The sequence below is a fragment of the Egretta garzetta genome, unplaced genomic scaffold (genome assembly GCF_000687185.1).
Source record: "Egretta garzetta isolate BGI_Z169 unplaced genomic scaffold, ASM68718v1 scaffold360, whole genome shotgun sequence".
NCBI classification, from domain to species: Eukaryota; Metazoa; Chordata; class Aves; order Pelecaniformes; family Ardeidae; genus Egretta; species Egretta garzetta.
This window is the reverse complement of record NW_009258261.1, coordinates 2,702,201-2,722,694: the sequence shown is the minus strand read 5'-3', so window position 1 is coordinate 2,722,694 and position 20,494 is coordinate 2,702,201. Positions and strand designations below refer to the sequence as shown.

The 20,494-nt window shown below is 42.4% G+C and overlaps 1 protein-coding gene across 2 annotated transcripts; it reads left to right on the top strand.

Annotated features, from left to right (window-relative positions):
- The first annotated feature begins 395 nt into the window (after positions 1–395).
- DHX57 (DExH-box helicase 57) lies at positions 396–19,608 on the top strand. Of its 2 annotated transcripts, XM_009645204.2 has the most exons (24): positions 396–461; positions 1,212–1,426; positions 2,102–2,254; positions 2,531–2,701; positions 3,447–4,258; positions 5,633–5,826; positions 5,964–6,085; positions 6,353–6,548; positions 7,313–7,437; positions 8,626–8,759; positions 9,439–9,493; positions 10,158–10,360; positions 11,397–11,513; positions 11,879–11,975; positions 13,281–13,454; positions 13,726–13,926; positions 14,741–15,017; positions 16,152–16,247; positions 16,347–16,430; positions 16,563–16,700; positions 17,482–17,556; positions 17,985–18,119; positions 19,126–19,326; positions 19,442–19,608. In XM_009645204.2, exons 1-24 carry the CDS (start codon positions 402–404, stop codon positions 19,583–19,585), a joined length of 4,179 nt encoding a protein of 1,392 aa, XP_009643499.2. In that variant the 5' UTR covers positions 396–401; the 3' UTR covers positions 19,586–19,608. The 2 variants fall into 2 exon arrangements, with proteins under 2 accessions (XP_009643499.2, XP_035753884.1); XM_035897991.1 differs by lacking the exons at positions 396–461; positions 1,212–1,426; positions 2,102–2,254; positions 2,531–2,701 and adding an exon at positions 2,713–2,996.
- The last annotated feature ends 886 nt before the right edge of the window (positions 19,609–20,494 follow it).

Below are 20,494 nucleotides of genomic sequence, written 5' to 3'. Positions count from 1 at the left end.
GGGGCAGGGCCAGGAGAGGTGGTTTGAGGGTCCCCGGGCGTGGGGTGCTGGTGACCGGACGCCATAGGAGGTGTGCTGGAGGAGTCGCCGGAAGCGACCCCGGGGAGCAGAGCTGTTCCGTGCCGGGGGCTCCGTGCTGTGTGTTCAGAGGAAGGAGACCGAGACCCCGTGTGACAGCGTCCTCAGGGACAGCTACAGGTGTCTGTGTCCGGCTGCCGTGCTCACCCCCTCAGACTCCCTCACTTCTGCCAGGCTGCTTTGAGCGGGGTCAGCGTGTCTGGTAGAGCCTGTCCAGTCCTGGTGGAGCTCCAGTGGGGAGAACTGCCACAAAAAGGGAAGTTTGCCTCTTTCCAAGTCCCAAACTGTTGCCAGTCTCCACGCCCTCAGTTGGGCTGTTGCTCATGCAAGGCCACACCAGTTCTTGTCCTGGCTCTGGAGGTGCCGGTGCAAAGATCCCAGTGGTAAGCGCCTGCCAGACTGACTACAGCTGCTGACCCGTCCCTGCCATAGCTTTCCATTTGCAGGAGCATGATGCTGGGCCATTCTGTCACTGCTAACAACTGGTTAATGCTAACGTGCGTGTTATGTCAGAGCTGTGAGAAGGAGAGGAGGGTTTCTGTTTTCCAAGACACGCTCCTAATCGTTCCCCTGCCCAGGCTCCACAGAGCGCTCAGCCATCTGGGCAGCTCCTTGTGGAAGGGGATGGGTCAGGAGTAGGTTAGTGTGGAAACAAACTGTATCTTTGGCTTCAACTGCCCTTCAACCTTTTATGCTCAGCCCTGCAAACTCCCAAGTTGAAAAGTGGCAGGGCACAGGCTGCTTTCTGCTGTGAAAGTTGCCCTGAAGGTTTGTCCTTTGGGCTCCCATGTCCAAGAAAATTCTATCCATGTGGCAGAACCGGCACTCACAGGCTAGGCAGCACTGCTAGTAGGCTCATCTTTTGCCAGAGATTCTGCAGTTTTTGGTTGAACAGCTGTGAGGAATGTTACTTTTATTTTCTAAAACCACAGAACTTGTTTAACAGGATTCTAGAAGAATGTGCTTTGCTTCAGGTGCATACAAATATATGAACATACAGATAATTCACTGCAGTTTGAGAGGGTATCTTCTCTTGTCACATGGAAAAAGAAATACCGTAATGTGTGCCCAGATGTTTGCAAGGTGCTAAATCATCTTCATAACTAAGGGCTGGTTTTTTATCCCTTCCTCAGCAAGAGAACATGAATTCAGCAGGGAGGAAAAGAGGAAAGCCCAACAGAGGAGGAGGAAGAGGGAGAGGAGGCAGCGGAAGAGGAGGAGGAAAAGGAGGCGGCAGCAGTGGCCGTTCAAACAAGTCTCAACTTGGTGGAAATAGGAAATGTTCAACCAAAATTTGGGATGATGAAGATGATTTTTGTCTCTTTGAGAAACCAAGGCTGGAATCCAGGTCTGTCTGTTAATCTGGGGAGGAGGGGGTGTGGTATAGAAATGTATGGGATACTTTGGTGCTGGTTTTTGGACATCTTTGGATATACAGAAGAGTGAAGGGGTGATGAAGCTGTTTCAGTGTGAAGCATTTTTTACATATCATTTTTGATTAACATTTTTAATATGTTATAGCTAGGAAGGGATTTTTTTAAAATATTAGAACCTCTGATTTTCTTCTTTGGTCATAAAGTAATTTCAGAATGTCTTTGATCAGAAAACAGTAATAAACACAGGATATTAATTTTTGTGTATTACAAAGCAGAAGCTGGGTCATGGAAAATAATGAACTTAGGATGAATTTAGTATCCTGAATTTATTCTGACGAATCTAGCTTAGACACATGTGGTTGTACTGTACTCTGAGAACAGCTTTACATAGCAAAGTGTTTATTAAATTACTTTGGATGTGACATAGTATAAAATACATATAGCGTGTGTGTGTGTGTGCAGGTATAGACACACACATCTTGGTCATGTAAGAATGAACCCAACTGGATAATACTTAGGTGATGGACTTGTCTTATTTTGGTTTTCCTGTTTTGAATTACGGGGTTTGATCGTTACACATCCCAGTTCAGTCAAGATCATTTGAGCCAGGCAAATAAGTTATTGTTACATTCTATTTTAATTTTTAGATCAAATGCCCCTGCCAGAAGAGGAGGGCAAACAAAACAGAGACCTGAAGTGAGAATGCCTCTGCAGACCATACACATGACATCAGAAAATCAGAGAAGAGTGAAAGAACTTCTTCAAGAGCTTCAAGGGCAGGAGCTGGCTCCCGAATCAGAGTTAGTTTAAACAGAGGCACTACCTCTAGCTCTTCTAGATGAGCCTGCTTTAACAGGCACACTGTTAGAAATGAAAGCAGTATTCTTTTTTCTCTTAACTTTTAATTTGATCTCAAATCCCGTGGTTTTGAGTCTGCTTTGTTCTTCTACAACATTAACTCTGGGAAAGGGGTAACAGAATCTTCCATTTAAATGGAGGATTTAAAACTGCAGAGGCAGAGTTTTATGTCTACTCAGTGGTATAGTTTTGTTTAATTTGATAACTCTTTTTATCAGAGTAGCTGGTTCTGGTGAAGATGATGACGAACCTGATTACCTTGATGATGAACAGTGCTGGTCAACAGATCAGAAAGTTTCTGACGTAATACCAAGGTTGTCTGCTGAGCCAGCTGAGCGTAGAATTGTGGAAAGTGAAGTGTCGTCATTTGCTGTGCACAAACTCTCCAGGTGATGCTTTTCAGTGAATAATATGTATCCTGAAGACATAAATTGCTAATCTCTATACTGTAAGCCCTCAGTACGTAGACTTCCTCTTGACTTCAGGGAAGTTCTGTGTGCAGAACTGATGAGTTTGTATTTCCTAAAAATTTAATCCTCAACTAGATGAATTTAAAATAATGGTTTTATGAAAATAAATTACTCCAGCCTTTCTTCAGTGATGTTTTCAGTTCTTTCTCCAAGACAATGAAACAGATATTGGGAAAGCTCAGGGAGCATGCTGTTATATGTGTGTTTCTTCCAGGTAGGTAATATTTCAAAACCTTGTAAGTGTTCTTCATCCATTTTGCTTAGATATGAGCATTTATTAATTATTTTTCCTTTGTTTGAGAGTGTTTTATACGTGAGAGGACTCAGCTTTTTCTGAAGAATTTAATGTATATAGTTCAACTAGGAAATCTAATCCTGTAACTACTATGTGCTAAAGGCTGAGGTGTGAGATAGTTGCCACATAAACTAATTTGTCACTTTATAAACAACAGACTAGCATTCACAGACACCAAATTACTTCCTGCTGCTGTCATATAAAAGAGCATAAATATTTTTATGTGGTTTTTTTCCCCCCAATAGTAGTAATAGTATCTCATGCCATACATGCTTCCTTACTGTAAGCCTAATTAAGCATATCTGTTACTTTGTTTCATACAAGTCTCTGTCACTCACTTGTTGCCATGTTGTCCCTGTTTTGTTGCAGGTATGGTTTTGACAGCGAGCGTTGCAGGAGAGTACTGAGATCCTGCAATGGTAATATTGGGGCATCATTGGAGTATTTGCTGTTGCAGTGCTTCACCGAAAGATATGAAGAGAAGATGCAGGTTTCTGCAACAGCTGCTGAAGCCAGTCAACAAGAATGTTTAGAACAGAGACAAGAAGAGGCTTTTGCCCTCCAGTCAATCTATGGAGAAAAATTTGTAGAAAGAATTCAAAACCGTGTTTGGACTTTTAGTTTGGAATTGGAGTACCTAGCAAGCAGGCTCAGCAAATCTAAACAAAAGGGTGGTTGTACTAGGGACACAGCAAAGCAGACTTCAAAGGAAATATGTAAATATTATCTCCAAGGAGGCTGCAAGTTTGGTTCAAAATGCAGATTTGGACATGAATTCCCTCCAAACCACCCACTAAATCAAGCCAGGAACTCTGTAGATGATGCTCATCTCAGATCTAATAGTGATGGTCCCATATATGAACTTGAAGTAAGATTCCCTGAAGAAAACAAGTATCCACTCCAGGCACCTCTTGTGGCATTTTATTCCACCGATGAGAATCTGCCTCTTGCTTGTCGTTTACACATTGCTGAATTCCTCTTCGGAAAGGCCTTGATAGCTGCAGAGTCTAATGAACCAGTGGTGTACACCTTAGTGACGTGCTTAGAAGATGAATCTGAAATAAGCGAGTTACTTAAAAATACTCACCACAAGTATAGCGTCCCTCCTGTGTCCGTGCCGGCAACACCTTCGGTTAAGCTGCAGACAGAGAGTACATCTGTTTCAAATCGGATGTCTGAAGGTACACCAAATTTCCATCTACGGTTTCCGGGCTAAGAACAGTCAAAAAGATTTAAAAAAAAAAAAAGGAGAAGTCAGAGAGCCCAACTCAGGCATCTGCTCCAAATCTGTTTCTGGAGATTAAGGTCACGTGGTGAGCCAGATCCATAATCTGTCTGTGTCTCAGGAAGTCCCTTCCATAATAAAGCTGCAGCAGAGAGGTTTTCTGCTGGCAAGAACTGAGTCAAAGGAGCACAGAGCTAATGAGTTTGGGTTGGCAGCGTGAATGATGCCTATTCCCACACAATCAATAGAAAGCTATTGAGAGATGTGGTGTGAGCTCACTAAAATTGACCAGGGAAGAGTTCTTGGAAGGGTATGGGGAAGGTTGTTTGCAAGCTTTGGTGCATCTGCCACTCATCAATTCAGAAACATCTTTAAAAAAAAAAACAAATTAAAATTACCAACCCCTCCTCAAAATTATTTTTGTAAAGGTGGATTTAAGGCTAAGTAAATGTTGCAGGCTGTTCTAGAATGTTGTTCAAGGTATCATCCCTTTTTTGTGTGCAAGTGCAACTAGGTTGATTTTACAGGAGACTGTGTCACTTCGGTCCAGTGACAGCAAGTCCATGGCATAGATGACCTTAGAGCTCTCAATTCCAAAACTGTTTTGACTAAGGCAAAATTTCTTCAGGAAAGTTTTCAAGAACAACTACATCATGTTTTACAGCACCTAAATAGTGACAGCCTGTTTTATTTGTTACAGTAAAACAAATTATTCCATTTTTTAACAACTCCACAGAAAGACAGCTTTGTTCCAGAAACTGAAATCAAAGATTCCAAATAATCTTCTTTCTGTTATAAAATCTTCCTTCTGTTATAAAATATCTTGTTTAGATAAATGTAGCCTTAAAACTTTCAATGGCTGGCTTACTGTCTGAGCAAATCCCACTTCAGTTGATAGGCAGTAGGCACCAAAATACCTGGTCCAGTTTCAGCCTTGGTTTAAAAGTTCTTGGCAGTGGCTTAACACTTAATGTTACAGTGTAGTTTTAATTAATTTAAGCTGGTGCTGCCATCACAGTCTTGTGCTCCATAGAAGTGGTTGTGTGGTGAATTGGAGAGGGGAGCTGAGACACATGAAAGACATTGAGGAACGCAAACCAGTTACCACTCTGGTTCACCATGTGGCACACAGACCATGGTGTTGTAGGGGTACTGGACAAGTGGGTTGGAGCTGAAGAAGTTGTGGTTTGTTTGATGCATGAGGGGAGGTTTGCTGGTAGTGTTGAACTAAATGCATGTCAAAACCAGTCCTGTAGACCCTCTGCTCCAGTCTAACAAGGTCCCATTCCTTACTAACAAGAATTCCTAACTGTACATTTTCTGTCTCAAGCCTCAACAGTGTCAGAGCCTCAGGAAGAAGAGGAGGTGGCAGAAGAGGAGGAGGAAGATGAGCCTGAACAAGTTGTTGTGGAGAATGAGAGTTATGTGAATCTCAAGAAAGAGCTTTCCAAAAAGTATGATGTGCAGGCAAAGTCTCTGTATAACAACAATGTTAAAATCTGCACACAATTTCGGCTGAAAAAGGTATAATGTACAGAACAGAACATGTTTTCATGCTTACTTTAGAGAAATAAATATTTAAGCCACAGGCTGCTGTTCATATGGTTCTGTTTCACTCCAATGGTGGTCTTACTGTCATGCTCTCTGGTTTTGTGCATCAGTCTTCTAGGCACTTCCAAGCCATATTGAATGAAAGACAGAAGCTCCCTGCATGGCAAGAGAGAGAAACCATTCTTGATTTGCTGAAGAGCCACCAAGTTCTTGTTGTGAGTGGCATGACAGGGTAAGAGTGTGATTGCACATACAGACTTTATGTATAATCAAAGTATACACAGAAGAATGTGAAATATTTATCCATGTTCTGAAAAGTTAGGGACGTGATCTATCTGTGACCAATGACAGCAGTCCTAGGTGAACATAATGTGAAGGATGACACTAATGAAACAAAGCAAATGTCAAGTGGAATGCAGCCATCTTAATTTATATGGATGGAAGGTGTTGGGTTCGTGTTTAGGGTTTTTTTTAATTAATCCCTGATTTTGTTGTGCAGATGTGGGAAAACCACTCAGATTCCTCAGTTTATTTTGGATGCTTCATTGCAAGGATCTCCAAGCAGAGTTGCAAACATCATCTGCACTCAGCCTCGCAGGATCTCTGCCATTTCCGTGGCTGAACGTGTAGCCAAAGAAAGAACAGAAAGGATTGGACTCACTGTTGGGTATCAGATCCGTCTAGAAAGTGTAAAGGTATATATGCTTTGCTTGTTGGTTTTCATTTAGTTATATTAAAATGTGCTTAGTGCTTCTCTAGCACACAGAATCTCTGCCCTATATATGCTATATAGTGAGATAAGCAAGTCTGTATCATCTATATTTTATATTATGAAATATATTCTGTATTTTACTTCAAGTTGCACAGTCCACTTTACAGAATGAGAATGCAGTACTATGTCTTGTATTGTTTTGCTTTCTGTTGAGACAGGTGAAGGGGTCTGAGAGTATGAGTAATATTTCTGTCCTCTGGAAGGCTACTGACTTCATTTCCACTTGCCTTCATTTCCATTTGTCTCCCAAGTGGAGATTGAAGGGTACAGCTTCAGTCAGCCAAAAGGGGGGGTTGGATTCAAATTGCTGTGTTGGAAGTGAAATTTTGTCTATGTTGCAGCTGATTGCAATAAACTGATTCCATGAACTATGTTAAAAAATAGATTCACTAAATCTTTCTAGGGACAGAGATCTAAGCTGTTTATCAGAAAGCTACTTCCACGGGAAAAACAGTTCAGATTTTTCATTTACCCCCTTATAGTTAGCAATGCCCCTTGGTAAGAAGCAGATGCTCTTAAGAAATCAAGAAAGAAAAATCATTCAACCTGCCTCCAGCAGGGATTGCTTGTTCCCTTTCTGTCAAACTGGCACTCAGCTGAAACAGAATGCTTTACAGCAACACGTATTCTCTTCGCACTATGTTAAGTTGCACAAAGTCAACTGAATTCTTTGTCTTACTGTTCAAGTCCTCAGCTACCAGACTCTTGTATTGCACTACTGGTGTGCTGTTGAGAAGGCTGGAAGGAGATCTGACTTTGCAGGGAATCACACATGTTATTGTCGATGAAGTTCACGAAAGAACAGAAGAAAGGTAAATAATCTTTTACCCCATAAGCAAAATGAAGAAACATAGTCAGAAGGATAAAGGTGACAAAGCTGCAAGTAACTGAAGTCAGACTGTTGATCCTGTGGCAATAATGTGGGATGATGGAAGGAGCCTGGTTTTAGGTTCTTGTCTTTGGGCAGTAGGAAGGTGTGTTTCAGCAGCTCTGCAAAGAAAGTATGTCTGTCTTAAATTTCTGTGCCTCCAATCTGCCATCACATTGCAGTGGTGTGGAAAAGAGGTTTTAGATGGGGCTGGAGGGTTAAGTGACTTTTTACCCACAGCTGTCTGGTTCTTATTCTTCCCTTGTTTCAGCTTTTACCAAATACCCTAATTCTTCATGTGTCCTTTTGGGAATTATTTCTCCTGATGCAGGCTTCAGCAGAGCCACCTGCAAAGGACAAGTGCTCACGTTTTCTTCCATCTATAGATTTTACTAGTTCTAGATAGTCTCATCCTATCCTGCTCCATCCCCCTTCAGTTTTACCCCACTTACCTGCTGATGCCAGGCAAAAGATAATGTCTGTCAGTATCTCTGTAAACTAAGTGGCAAGAATCCTTTTCTTTGATGTTTCCTGTGTGAAACACTGCAATGCAGTGGTTTTCCAGGTGGCTTTGACTGTGACCCATTATTCTACAGCTCAGATTGTATTTTAGCCTCATAAAGGGCTTGTATCTCTCAAGGATTCTTCTTCCTTCTCATCTAAAATCACTTCAAGCCAGTCTTCTAGGCATGCCACAAAAGCTATAAACACGTAGGGAAGAATACAGTGAGCAGGAAAGAGCGAGTAAGTTTAAATAACTCTTCCAGTGAGGAAGAGGAGCAGAAAGGACTCATCTGTTACTTTGAGTTGTTACCTAATGTTCTTGTGTTATCATTAATGTAATTAATTTAGAAGGTAGCCAGAGCTTTTTGTTGCTTAAATGCATTTGCCAAGTAATCCTGACACTTCAATAAAGGACAACCAAAAAGTAAGCAGATTGCCTTCCATTAATTTACTGTAGTATTAGCCTCCAGCTGTTCTGGAGCTCATGCTCATTCCAGCTCATACTTCTGTGATGGTATCACTGTGCTATTGAAAACACCAGGAAGGTGGACAGAATGGGGAGGAAAAAAAGAGACTCTGAAAATTAACACTGAAGAAATTCAAATGTCTTTTTGCTTGTTTTCTTCAGTGACTTCTTGCTGCTGGTTTTGAAGGATATAATGGTTCAGAGGCCAGACCTGCGCATTATACTAATGAGTGCCACCTTGAACGCAGAGCTTTTTTCTCAATACTTTCATTCCTGTCCAATTATTAACATACCAGGTGAAAACCATTCATTTTTATTATCTTGTCACATTCATTGTTTTAGGGGTTGGTTTTCAGTATTTCTGCTTGTGAAGTGTTTCTCAATTCAAGTGCAAAGAGCTAGTTTGCAAAGTGGCAAGATGAGGATTTATACAAGAACTATGATTCCAAGGGCTTAGAAGGAAAGACCAATGAGGTCTTAGGAGAGAGAAAGTTTGGAAATGGAGCCTTTTTTGTGCTGTCTCTATACCAGCAGAATTTCCTTTCCTAAAAGACAAAAATGACATGGTGTGCATGACATGGTTCCCTGAGCTAGTTTTGCCAGAGCTGAAGACTCTTCTCTATCCTGGTGAAAAAGCAGCAGTGAGAGGATCCAGCTGGATATGTACACACTTAGCCAAATGTGCCTTATAAGTTGCTAAGTTCAAGCATGATAGAAATACGTAGTCTCATGGATATGTTCCCATAAGTGTATCAGCCCTTCTCTGACTCTGTAAGTGTATGTTACCAAACCATCCTTGGAAAACATCCGCTGTTTGTCCTAGACAGAAATTGTGTTGAAGAGTGCAGCATAGATGAGAGCTGTGGAGCCAGTGTGTGACATAATAACCTGTGTGAAATGATAACCATCTTCTGTCTTTTTCCTCTTCTCTGCATGTTGTGTGGCATGTAGATTTATTCTCATGTTTCCTTTTAGGTCGAACATTTCCTGTGGATCAGTTTTTTCTGGAAGATGTGATTGCAATGACAAGGTATGAAATTGTCAAACATTGTCAGATCTATGTGGCCTCTGAGGTTGCACTTTTGACCAGCAGTCTTGGAGTTCTACTAAAGCACTGACTAAACCATACTTCTTATACTGCATATACTCATACCAAAACAAGCCTTTCTGCATAAGTACTCAAGAAAAAGTGAGCTTTGCCATGAAGAGTTTCTCAGTGCTTGTGCTTTACTTGTTTCAGTGTTGGTTAGACATTGGCAAGCACAAGAAATTTGGAGGTAGATTTCAGCATTGAAGGTGAAAAATGCAGGCTACCAATTTCTTTTTGTAAGCCCTACCTTGCAGCTCAGGTACCAGGTTCCTGTTAGCATTTGTAGTTACTGGAGAGTCACAGCAGCTCAGATATTCCAGATAGTAAATTGATCAGCTATTGTAAATTACTTGTGGATTGTTGCTCTGAGCAGCCCACTTAGCTGTCAAGGTCTGTCTTTTGCATCACAGCTTTTAAAAGACTAACATCCCAGTATGGAAGGACACCTTGACCTTGATACTGTCTATGGTTTTGCAACCCACTTATACAAAGTTCCTCTCAGATTTATATATAAATAGTTTTGATACCCTATCTCTGTAGCTAATTATTAGAAGGAGACTCTTTAGCTTCTTTCCATACCACTAAATGTTCTTCTGCTGTTCAGATATGTTTTAGAGGACAGTAGTCCCTACAGGCGCAAGACAAAGCAAGAAAACAAACAGAATGGAAGACACAAAAGAACTGCATTTGAAGAAGTAGAGGAGGACCTGAGACGTGCTGGCATTCTGGAAGGCACTGACACGGTTGTCAAAGATTCAGACCCGGACCAAAAATTAACTCTGAAGCAGCTCCTTATACGATATAAAGGTGAGCTCCTTCTTAAATCTAATATATCAGCATATAACATTTGCCAGCTGACATGGTATGTTAACATATAACATTGTATGTTGAATGCAGGTATATAGTTCATCAGAGTTTTGTACTTCTGAAGTTAAGCAGGTCACTGCTTCTAGATGAGATCAGAAACTTCCTGCCAGGTTAAAACGAAAAAAAAAGGAGAGAGAACCCATTGTTCTCCTAAACTGGAACAAACATCTTGGCTGAAAACAGTTCTTAGCATCTGAAAATGGACATTTTCCAGCTACTGTCAGTTTTCATTCCTTTTCAGATGCCTTGTTAATTCCACTTTCTTCTCTGTATCTGTTCTTGCTGGAGCAGCTTTACTTAAAACACATGTATCTGCCCACTTCAGGGAAGTCACTTCAGCATGACAAGCCTTCCTTGAGAAATTCAGTCACTCTGTAAATGCCTTAATAAGAGAGGCAGACCTTCCCACTCTCTCATTATCAAAATCTTCCTTGTGCTTAGTCCTGAAGAGTTGCTCCCTGCACACCCTTATGGTAAGCTCCCCAGTGGTACTGAGTGAGAACCATTGCTTAAAAGCTTCATATTCCTGCTAGGCAGTTACCATCTCAGAAGAGTAATGGAATATGGGTGTCTTTTTGAGTTGGTATAAGAAACATTGGAAGGGAGAGGAGAGAGCTTGAGAAGGGTAGTCCTGGAGGTATCTGTAAGTGGCCACATGAAGACTTTCAGCTCCTCTTACCATTAGTATGTGTGCATGCCATTCTGCTAGTAGATGAATCCTGGTCTAGTCTATGCACAGGGCAGGTGTGAGGCCCAGTAAGGCATGAGAAAGGAAAGGAAGAGCTGAAACAAAGGAAAGCATGGAAGGGGGAATGTGACACTTTGAGTCACTTAGGGAGTTACCTCTGTCAGGTGTAAGCCAGATGCTGTTTAAACCAGGGTGTGGGTGGTTGTGCAGCCACACTGGTTCAATGTGTCCAGCAGATGTTTTTTACAAGAGATGGACTTACTGTGTGGTTTATTTCTTTTTCCTCAGGGGTTAGCAAGACAGTTTTGAAAACAATGTCCGTCATGGACTTGGACAAAGTTAATCTGGAATTAATTGAAGCCTTGTTGGAGTGGATAGTTGCTGGCAGACATTCATACCCCCCAGGTAATTTCATTGTCCTTGAGAGATTTACAAAAGTAGATTCATGGAGGCTGTGTGCTTATGGACAAAGCTAATGTTACAGCCCAAAGCTAATGTTTTGCATTCAGAGTTTCTGTAGTTACTATTTTTGAAAAAAATTAAGTTCTAGCTGAATATCAAAGTCCCTGGTATACATGGGGTGGAGAAGATGAAACAATTGTCTACTTTGGAAACTCTTTGGTGAGGGACTGTTGTAGCCTGTGTGTTTTTTGTACAATAATTGCAAAACAGAGCTAGAGTTTTGACTTGGGCCTTCTGCACATTGATAAAGTGTCGTGCTGACCTTTCTGTTGAGTGATTTTTATTTTTTTTTAAATCTACATATATAGGTGCTGTGCTGATATTTTTGCCTGGTCTAGCAGAAATCAAGATGCTTTATGAGCAGCTCCAGTCTAATGCTCTTTTTAATAACAGACACAGCAAGAGGTAAGGAAGAAAAGCTCAAAAACTATCAGTCTTTACCCATAAATAAAGAGTAGCTTCCTGCACAAAACCTGCCTTCATCCAGAGTTAAATAAAGGTTATTAAATGTGTGAGACAGCTTGTGATATGAAGGTCTTGAGTCTAGTCAGGATAATTCCTTTTCTACTGTCTTACTGGCGTGCTGGTTTTGGTTTTTCTCCTCAACTCAGGAACGTTAGTTGTTGAAGTTCTCAGAGACCCTAGTGATGAGTGTTCTCCATTTTGTGCTCTGCATGATCTAGTGGACTCTTGAAAATTTCACCTTGACCCTTGCTCTGTTCAGAATGTTTGCTGAGACACATTCAGTTGTGGTTGCGTTTGACCTTAGATTGTTATACGTAATTGGATCTCCTTGACCAAACAGTTTTTACACAGATGTCCATGGCACGGTTAGCTGGAGTGATTTCTTCCAGTCTGGCATTATAAATGGCAGATTCTAGACTCTTCATAGAGGCAGAATTTTTGCTCAACTCTATTCTGAGACCTGTCCCTTCTGTAAACTTCTCCACCTTCCCTTACAACATGTACCAGAAATATCCTGGCCAGCAGGACTAAGGAAGTGATTGACCCGCTGTACTCAGCACTGGTGAGACCACACCTTGAGTACTGTGTTCAGTTTGGGGCCCCTCGCTACAAGAAAGATACTGAGATGTTGGAGCATGTCCAAAGAAGAGTGACAAAGCTGGTGAAGTGTCTAGGGCACACTAGTCTTACAAGGAGTGGCTGAGGGAACTGGGGTTGTTTAGCCTGGAGAAAAGAAGGCTCAGGGAAGACCTTAGCACTCTCTACAACTACCTGAAAGGAGGTTGTAGCGAGGTGGGTGTCTGTCTCCTCTCTCAAGTAACAGGTGATAAGATGAGAAGAAACTGTCTCAAGTTGCACTGGGGGAGGTTTAGATTGGGTATTAGGGAAACATTTCTTCACCAAAGGGGTTGTCAAGCATTGGAACAGGCTGCCCAGGGAAGTCACCATCCCTGGGGGTATTTAAAAGGTGTGTTAGACATGGTGCTTAGGGACATGGTTTAGTGGTGGACTTGGCAGTGTTAGGTTAACAGTTGGACTTGATGATCTTAAGGGTCCAACCGTAATGATTTTGTGATTCTTGTGTCTTAAAGGTGATATGGCAGAAAGGTTTGCTGGTTTTATATTGCTTTGAATGGCTGTGGGCAGTGTCTAGTACTAGTGAGGGAAAAGTGTATGCAGGCAGATTGTTCCCAAGAGGGAAAAGGCTGGAGATGCACTGAGCATGCTGTCATATTGTCCTTCCAGGTGTGTTGTTTATCCGCTTCATTCTTCACTGTCTAGTGAAGAACAGCAGTCCGTGTTCCTCAGGCCTCCTGCAGGAGTTATCAAAATTATCATCTCTACAAACATTGCAGAAACATCTGTCACCATTGATGATGTGGTCTATGTGATTGATTCTGGAAAAATGAAAGAGAAAAGGTACTGGGATTTCATTCCTCAGGGCTTTGTGATGTGGGAAACTGCTCTGTGCCTTGAGCTGCATACTTTAGCTTTCAAAAGAGCTGGGAAAAACTTGAAGGAACTTGATCTGCAGAAAGCTGCTGCAAGGTGGAGGAAGCCAGTCTAGATTCAGATCCAACTGCAGGGGTGGGAATTGTGTCCATACAGAAGTTGGCAGCATCTGCCTGCTTGACCCCCTGCCTGTTCACTCTGCAGTTGTCAATATAAACCTGTTTCTGCTCTCCTGTAGATATGACCCAAGCAAAGGAATGGAAAGTCTGGAAGACACATTTGTGTCCAAGGCCAATGCTCTACAAAGGAAAGGGAGGGCAGGCCGCGTAGCCTCAGGTGTCTGCTTTCATCTTTTCAGTAGCCATCACTATAACCATCAGCTTATAAAACAGCAGTTACCAGAAATACAAAGAGTGCCCTTGGAGCAGCTTTGTCTAAGGTGAGCTGTTGTTCCTGTATTGCCTGAAAAAGCCAGTGTGCAGAAGGTCCTTCCTCCACTGCAGGGAGCACCTGGAATGCCAAGGTGTGTAGTTTCATCAGTGTTTTCTCACACCGTGAAACCAAAAAACTTGCTCTGGAAACCTAAGGCTCTGTTGGCTGGTTGCTCTGATCTTACTATCACATTGCCTCTGCATCCAGAGCCTGCCCTAATTGCCTCATCCCCCAAATCTCCCTATCCCTCTTCACATTCCTTAGCTCTCACCTGATCCTAGGACAAAGATATGTCTCTCAGATCTCTCATCACCAAAGAAGGCAGTTGCATTCCTGTACTCCACGCCCAGGGTAGATGTTTGTCCCTGTATGCTGTAAACTCTCCTGCGGTGTTCCTGTGCAGCATAGCACAGTAAAGCCGCAACTTGGATCAAGCATCACCATCATGCAAATACTAAAGGAGGCCCTCCTGTCTCTGCTGCACATTGCACACCTCTTTGTACAAAAAGGAAATGAAACAACACAAGTTGTTTTTTTTATGGTAAAAACTTTATTTTAAACCCTAGTGTGCAGGAATCTGTTCTTACAGACTCTATGAAGTTGGATGAGGTATGCTGCCCCCCAGCTATTATTTCACATTACTTCCTGACTTGAAATATGCATTACAGGCCTTCTTCTAGGGAGCATGTTCTTAGAAGCATGTTTTCTGTTGGTTTTTTGTTTTGTTTTGTATTTATAAAAGTTTGCTTTTTTGTCCTGTGTATGGAACTAAACTGCTCTTTTTTCTTTTTTCTGTTTTAATTTTTTTCTCCTTCCTTAAGAATTAAGATTCTGGAGATGTTTTCTGCACAGAGTCTTCACTCTGTCTTATCACGACTAATTGAGCCCCCTAGAACGGAGTCTTTGCGTGCATCAAAGCTGCGACTACAAGACTTGGGAGCATTAACTCCAGACGAAAAGCTCACCCCTCTGGGATATCACTTGGCATCTCTGCCTGTTGATGTCAGGATTGGCAAGCTAATGCTGTTTGGCACCATCTTCCGCTGCCTGGATCCTGCACTAACTATAGCAGCCAGTCTGGCCTTTAAGTCGCCTTTTGTAAGTATTCTTAACCATGTATCCCACTTCGTTTTCATGCAGCAGCAAAACAGTGTTGTAACTTGCAGCGTACTACACTTGAGTATTTTAATTCTCCTTTTTAGCCTGCACTGTTTATGTGTTAATGCAGTGCTCACTAAAAAAGTCCAGTTATAAGCAGAAGACCACAAACATGCAGCAACAAGAATGTTACTTATATTATGAGCGAACAGTAGGAACAGAGTGAATATTAGTTTTAGTTTGAACTAAGAAGTATGGCCAGCCCCATTTTCTCCAAATATGTGTAAAAAATAAAAATGAATGGTAATATAAGAAGTAGTTAGAAATAATTATGAAAACAGTGATAATGATGAAGTGGACATGTCTTGAGCTGTGAATGCAGAGTTCAGTTTGGATCTCAGTTTGTGTTTTCACTTTCACTTTGGCTTTTTGAATCAGCTGCTGTACTTATAGGTGCTCTTACTGTTGTTAATTTTCTACTGCAATGTACACACCTGCATGAAAAGTCAGACTTTCTTTTTGATTGCTTTCTCTTGTTTTGATTGCTATAGTTAGTAGTGCAAAAGTTTGTATTGAGGATAGTTGTGAAAGAATTGGAAATAGATTGTTCTTTTCCATATGCTTACTGGGCATTTTCTACAGCATTTTGACTTCAAGTGCTATCAGTTTCTACATGCTGATACAGAAAAACTTATATTCAGCTTTTTGAATGACCTGAGTTACTATCACCTTCTCTCTCAGACCCAAGTGGATTTTAGACTTGCTGTGCTCTTCTATATTATAGGCATTCTCAGGTCCATTAACTTGCTAAGATTTGAGAGATTGTGTTTTTCATGGATCTTGGCATTTTGCAGCTGCAGAGTTCTGCCCAAAATGAAATATTCTCCGTGAGCTGGTCAATCACAAATTTACCTTTGGATCTCTGGTGGTTAGATAGGGCATTGGGCTTAGGTGCTCTGCTGTTGACTAGGCATTTTTGAATGCCTCGTATTTTCTGTTATCCAAGGAGAAAATCTGCATTCTGGCCTGTGAGCTGCTGTGAAAATACCAAAGATTATGTATGATGCAGTTCTCACAATGGCTTGTCTAAATTGTGAGGGGATGAAGATGCTTAATCTGTTACTGCCTGTCTAGGTGTCACCATGGGATAAAAGGGAAGAAGCAAACAAAAAGAAGTTGGAGTTTGCAGTAGGAAACAGTGACTACCTGGCTCTTCTCCAGGCCTATAAGGTGAGCTAAAATTCAGTAGCCTTTCTCAGAGGTTTGTGATGTGCTTGAAATTCAAGCTGAAATATTTTATTAAAGGTTTCCTCCCATCCTCTCAATTAGGGATGGCGTTTAAGTGTCAAAGAGGGTTCTCAGGCAAGCTACAACTACTGCAGGGAGAACTTTCTGTCAGGAAGAGTTCTTCAGGTAAGTCAGTTTTTATGGCCTTGCACAGGGACTGGCTGAGACACTGGCAGAGTCCTAGTGCAAAAATAAGCAACTGGTGAAGACTCTCCTCACTCTGTGTGGCACCTGTCATAGCCCTTTGTCTGTTTGTAGGAAATTGCCAGTCTGAAACGGCAATTCACAGAACTGCTTTCTGACATTGGGTTTGTGAAGGAGGGATTGAGAGCCAGGGACATTGAGAAGAAGTGGTCCCAAGGAGGCGATGGCGTGCTGGATGCCACAGGAGAAGAGGTAATTTACAGCATTTCAGTGCTCCAAAATGATGCTGCAGTTTTTCCTTTGACCTGGGTGCCAGGTGGGCTCTAGACTGGTGGGCTTCTTGCCACAGCCTGGCTTTGTAATCTCACACTGGCAATAACCATCTCCTACCTGCTCTGTTCTTCCTCCCTGTACATTGTACGTGCTGGTACTAGCCTCAATTGCATGAGGCCTTATGTCCCCAGGAAGAACAGGCTCAGATGTGGAGTGAGCTGAAACCTGCTCTTCTGAGGCAGTGACGCACTGCTGACTTGACACATTAGAAGTAAGCAAGTGGTGGAAAGGCATGGGTCTGACTCATGACCTGGCCTGAATGTTGGGATTAGTGCCAACCTTATTTTGAGAACAGAATTACGTTACAGAGCAGGCAACGAAATACTTGAGCATTGCGGACAATCTTCAGAATGCAGTACCTCCAGAGCCAGAGATCTCCTAGGGCTATGTGATGAGGTGATAATGGGCGGAGGGGCAAAGCTACTTGTAGCCAGACATTAGGGAACAATTAGGTTCAGCACTTAACTGCATCAAGATAGTTGGTGGCCAATTTGCTCCATTCATAGTGGGAGCAACACAGCCCAGGGTCTAGCCTGAGACCTTAGGAGCAGTAACTGGTCCTCCAGTTATTCCAGCTATAAAGCACAGCCGTGCAGCTGTGAAAGTAAACTGGTTGCAGGAATTCAATCATTCCAAAAGCAGGGCTTTTACCTTTATAGGCTTACTGGTAGAATACCTAATGCATGCATTAATTTCACAGGCAAATTCGAATGCGGAGAACATCAAGCTGATCTCAGCTATGTTGTGTGCTGCACTGTATCCCAATGTAGTCCAGGTAAAAGAATGCTTTTTCATTTTCCCTTCTGCTGTCTAGCATAACCACATGGCCTGCTTTCAGTCTGGGTTGATTGTGGCAGCCTTGAGCCTGGCTTAGGTTGCCAAAGCTTGCTGGCTTATAGTGCTAGAGCCAGGCAGCTGAGCTCCAGTTGCACAAGACTGCTGCTGTTCCTACAGGCTGATTTTAGTGTCAAGCAGAAGCCAGCAGCAAATGTTTGTAAGAAGCTACTTTAAATTACAGCTTTTTAATAGGCTGAGGTTACAAATGAACAAGTCAGGATTAGACAGCACCTGGAGTGTAATACCTGTCTCTAGTGACTTGATGTGTTACTACTTGAGATTTTCTGTTATTGATAAAATTAAAACATAAGTTAAAAAGGTTTTCTGGTACAGGAGATTTTTGTAACTTTTTACCTTGCCATACAGGTGAAAAAGCCAGAGGGCAAATACCAGAAGACCAGTACAGGAGCAGTCAAAATGCAACCAAAAGCAGAAGAGCTGAAGTTTGTTACAAAAAATGATGGTTATGTTCACATTCACCCTTCCTCTGTGAATTATCAGGTCAGGATTCTTTTTTCTGCAAAGCATGCTCTTTTTTTATAAACCTTTGCCTGAGCAGTTGAGATGACAGTGAAGGTCCCTACTGATGTTAAAAAAACAATCTTCATGATTGAACAGTCCCCTGTTAGAATTGTAAAGAATGGTGCATTCCTGAGTTAAGACTGTCCTCTTGGGCACACAGCTCCAGCCTCTGGAGTGGAATTAGCAGAGGCAGTAACCCCCCAGTTCATGTTTTCTTAAGCTGTGCCTGCAAAGCTGCACACAAAAAATGTTGCAGTTGCAGTGCTCCACAGGCTTCTCCTCAGTATCAACTGAGATTGCATGTGTGTGTGTAGCACCTTCAATACATGTAGATGACTTCTCCCCACCACCCCTCCTTCAGCTGAAATATTATGTATTGGTGAATAATTCAGGGACATACTCTGGTTTGTTTTTTCATGAGTCCTCGAGCTCTGAAGTTAACTCCCTTTCCAGCTTAATGGCTAATTCTTAGATAAGAGCTCTTCTCCCTCTGCCATGATACATGGTAGTATTTGTCCCATGAAGCCTGTCTCCATATTTGATGATTCATTGCTTTTCCAGGATATAAATTACTTGCTTTAAAAAAGTGGGGTTTAATCATTAACCACATATTTGGGTTATAAAGGCTTTGAACTGTTCATCACTCTTGCTTTAAAAGAGCACAACAAATATGCACATTAAAATGTCCTTAGCATGAAATGGAGAACTTTGGGCCTTGAGGCAACATTGATCAATTAGCCGGTTTCTCAGACACTCACTGCAAAGTGGGAAGGAGCAAGGGATAACTGGCAGTTACCAGCAGCTCTTATGGGTCAGAGAGAGTCTGTTAGTCAATCAATCAGGTATATTTTAGGCACATTTGCTATTCTTTGCAGCCGTAGAAGAGGCAGGGGAGGCCTGTGTGGAAGAGGCAGGCAGGCCCGTATTTGCCTAAGCAGATAGGAAAGATGTGGCACTTAATGAGGATATTGTGTACGTGTTCCAGACGAGGCACTTCGAGAGCCCCTACCTGGTGTATCACGAGAAAATCAAGACCAGCCGCGTGTTCATTCGAGACTGCAGTATGGTGTCAGTGTACCCGCTGGTCCTTCTCGGCGGCGGGCAGGTTCACATGCAGCTGCAGAAGGGAGAATTTGTCATTTCTCTTGATGATGGATGGATACGGTTTGTGGCTGCCTCTCACCAGGTAAGGAAAGGGAAGGATAATCCTGGGAGTGCTGCAGAGCTGTGCTTGTGTAAAGAATGCAGGAGATGGCGTTTCATGAACCTTGTGCTCACCTGTGTTTTACCATGCGTGGTAGGTGGCTGAGCTGGTGAAAGAGCTGCGCTGCGAACTGGACCAGCTGCTGCAGGATAAAATCAAGAATCCCAGCATGGATTTGTGCATGTGCCCCCGTGGATCTCGGATCATCGGTATGATTGTAAAGCTTGTGACCACGCAGTAATGCGAGAACAGCTTTCTACAAAGACTCACTGTTAGCCACTGCCTGAGAACAGACCAAGTAACATCAACATCTGTTGTCCCAAAACACGGTGCCGATCTCTGGAAGACCACGCTGACAACTGTACTATCAACAGGTTTTGGGGGGATTTTTGATGGTTTGTTTTTTCTTCCCCCCCCCCCCCCCCCGCCTTTGTTCACAGAGAGCTCGCTTGTTGAAAGTGAGGTGGCTTACAGTACACTTTAGGAAATGGGAAAATGGCACCTCTCCCAGGACGAATAGAAACCTCCAATAAAGTGGTTTTTGGTTTTTTTTTATGGGGCTATACACTGGCAATAGTGTTTTCTGGTCACAAAAAAATACCTGCTACCTAGCTGCTTCTTGAAATAGTAATGTCTGGAGGCAGCATGTGACATCATAAGCTGCGCCCAAATTGGTTTAAACTTGCTTCTACATTTTAGTCAAGACTCTGCTGAGGGATCACTTTGCTTACAGTTCAACCCAAAGCCCTTAAAAAGGTGAGCGCTTTTTGAATCATGTCAAGGGGTCTGAAACTGATTTAGAGAGCATCCTCTGGTGAGGAGGCTGTACTGATCAGTTGGGAGTAAAGTGTTGGATGAGTGCAGGCTGTTCTGGTTAGTGTAAAATAGGAGGAGAATGTGGATGTTTCCCCTGAAAGCTGGGCTTTTCCAGCCCCCCTGCACTGTAAAAAAAGTAAAACAGATTAGATGGACTGCTGTAGTGCATAAAAATGGGTGCTTGGGTGGGTGGTAGTGCTCACGGTTAACCTCCTCGGGTGGGTGGTAGTCCTCCTGCCACCCTGCACAGCTGGAAGAAAGTCCCACTTTTGAAAACTTTGAACCAAGCTCCTGCTCTGGGGAGTGAACTGCTACAGCAGCGTGTGGCAAAATG

Excerpts from the sequence above, each read along its gene's own strand:
- DHX57 (XM_009645204.2), top strand. The coding sequence starts at position 402 with ATGCAAGGCCACACCAGTTCTTGTCCTGGCTCTGGAGGTGCCGGTGCA. Across the intron at positions 10,361-11,396 it reads GCTCCTTATACGATATAAAG|GGGTTAGCAAGACAGTTTTG; the intron begins GTGAGCTCCTTC and ends CTTTTTCCTCAG. Across the intron at positions 17,557-17,984 it reads TGTATCCCAATGTAGTCCAG|GTGAAAAAGCCAGAGGGCAA; the intron begins GTAAAAGAATGC and ends CTTGCCATACAG.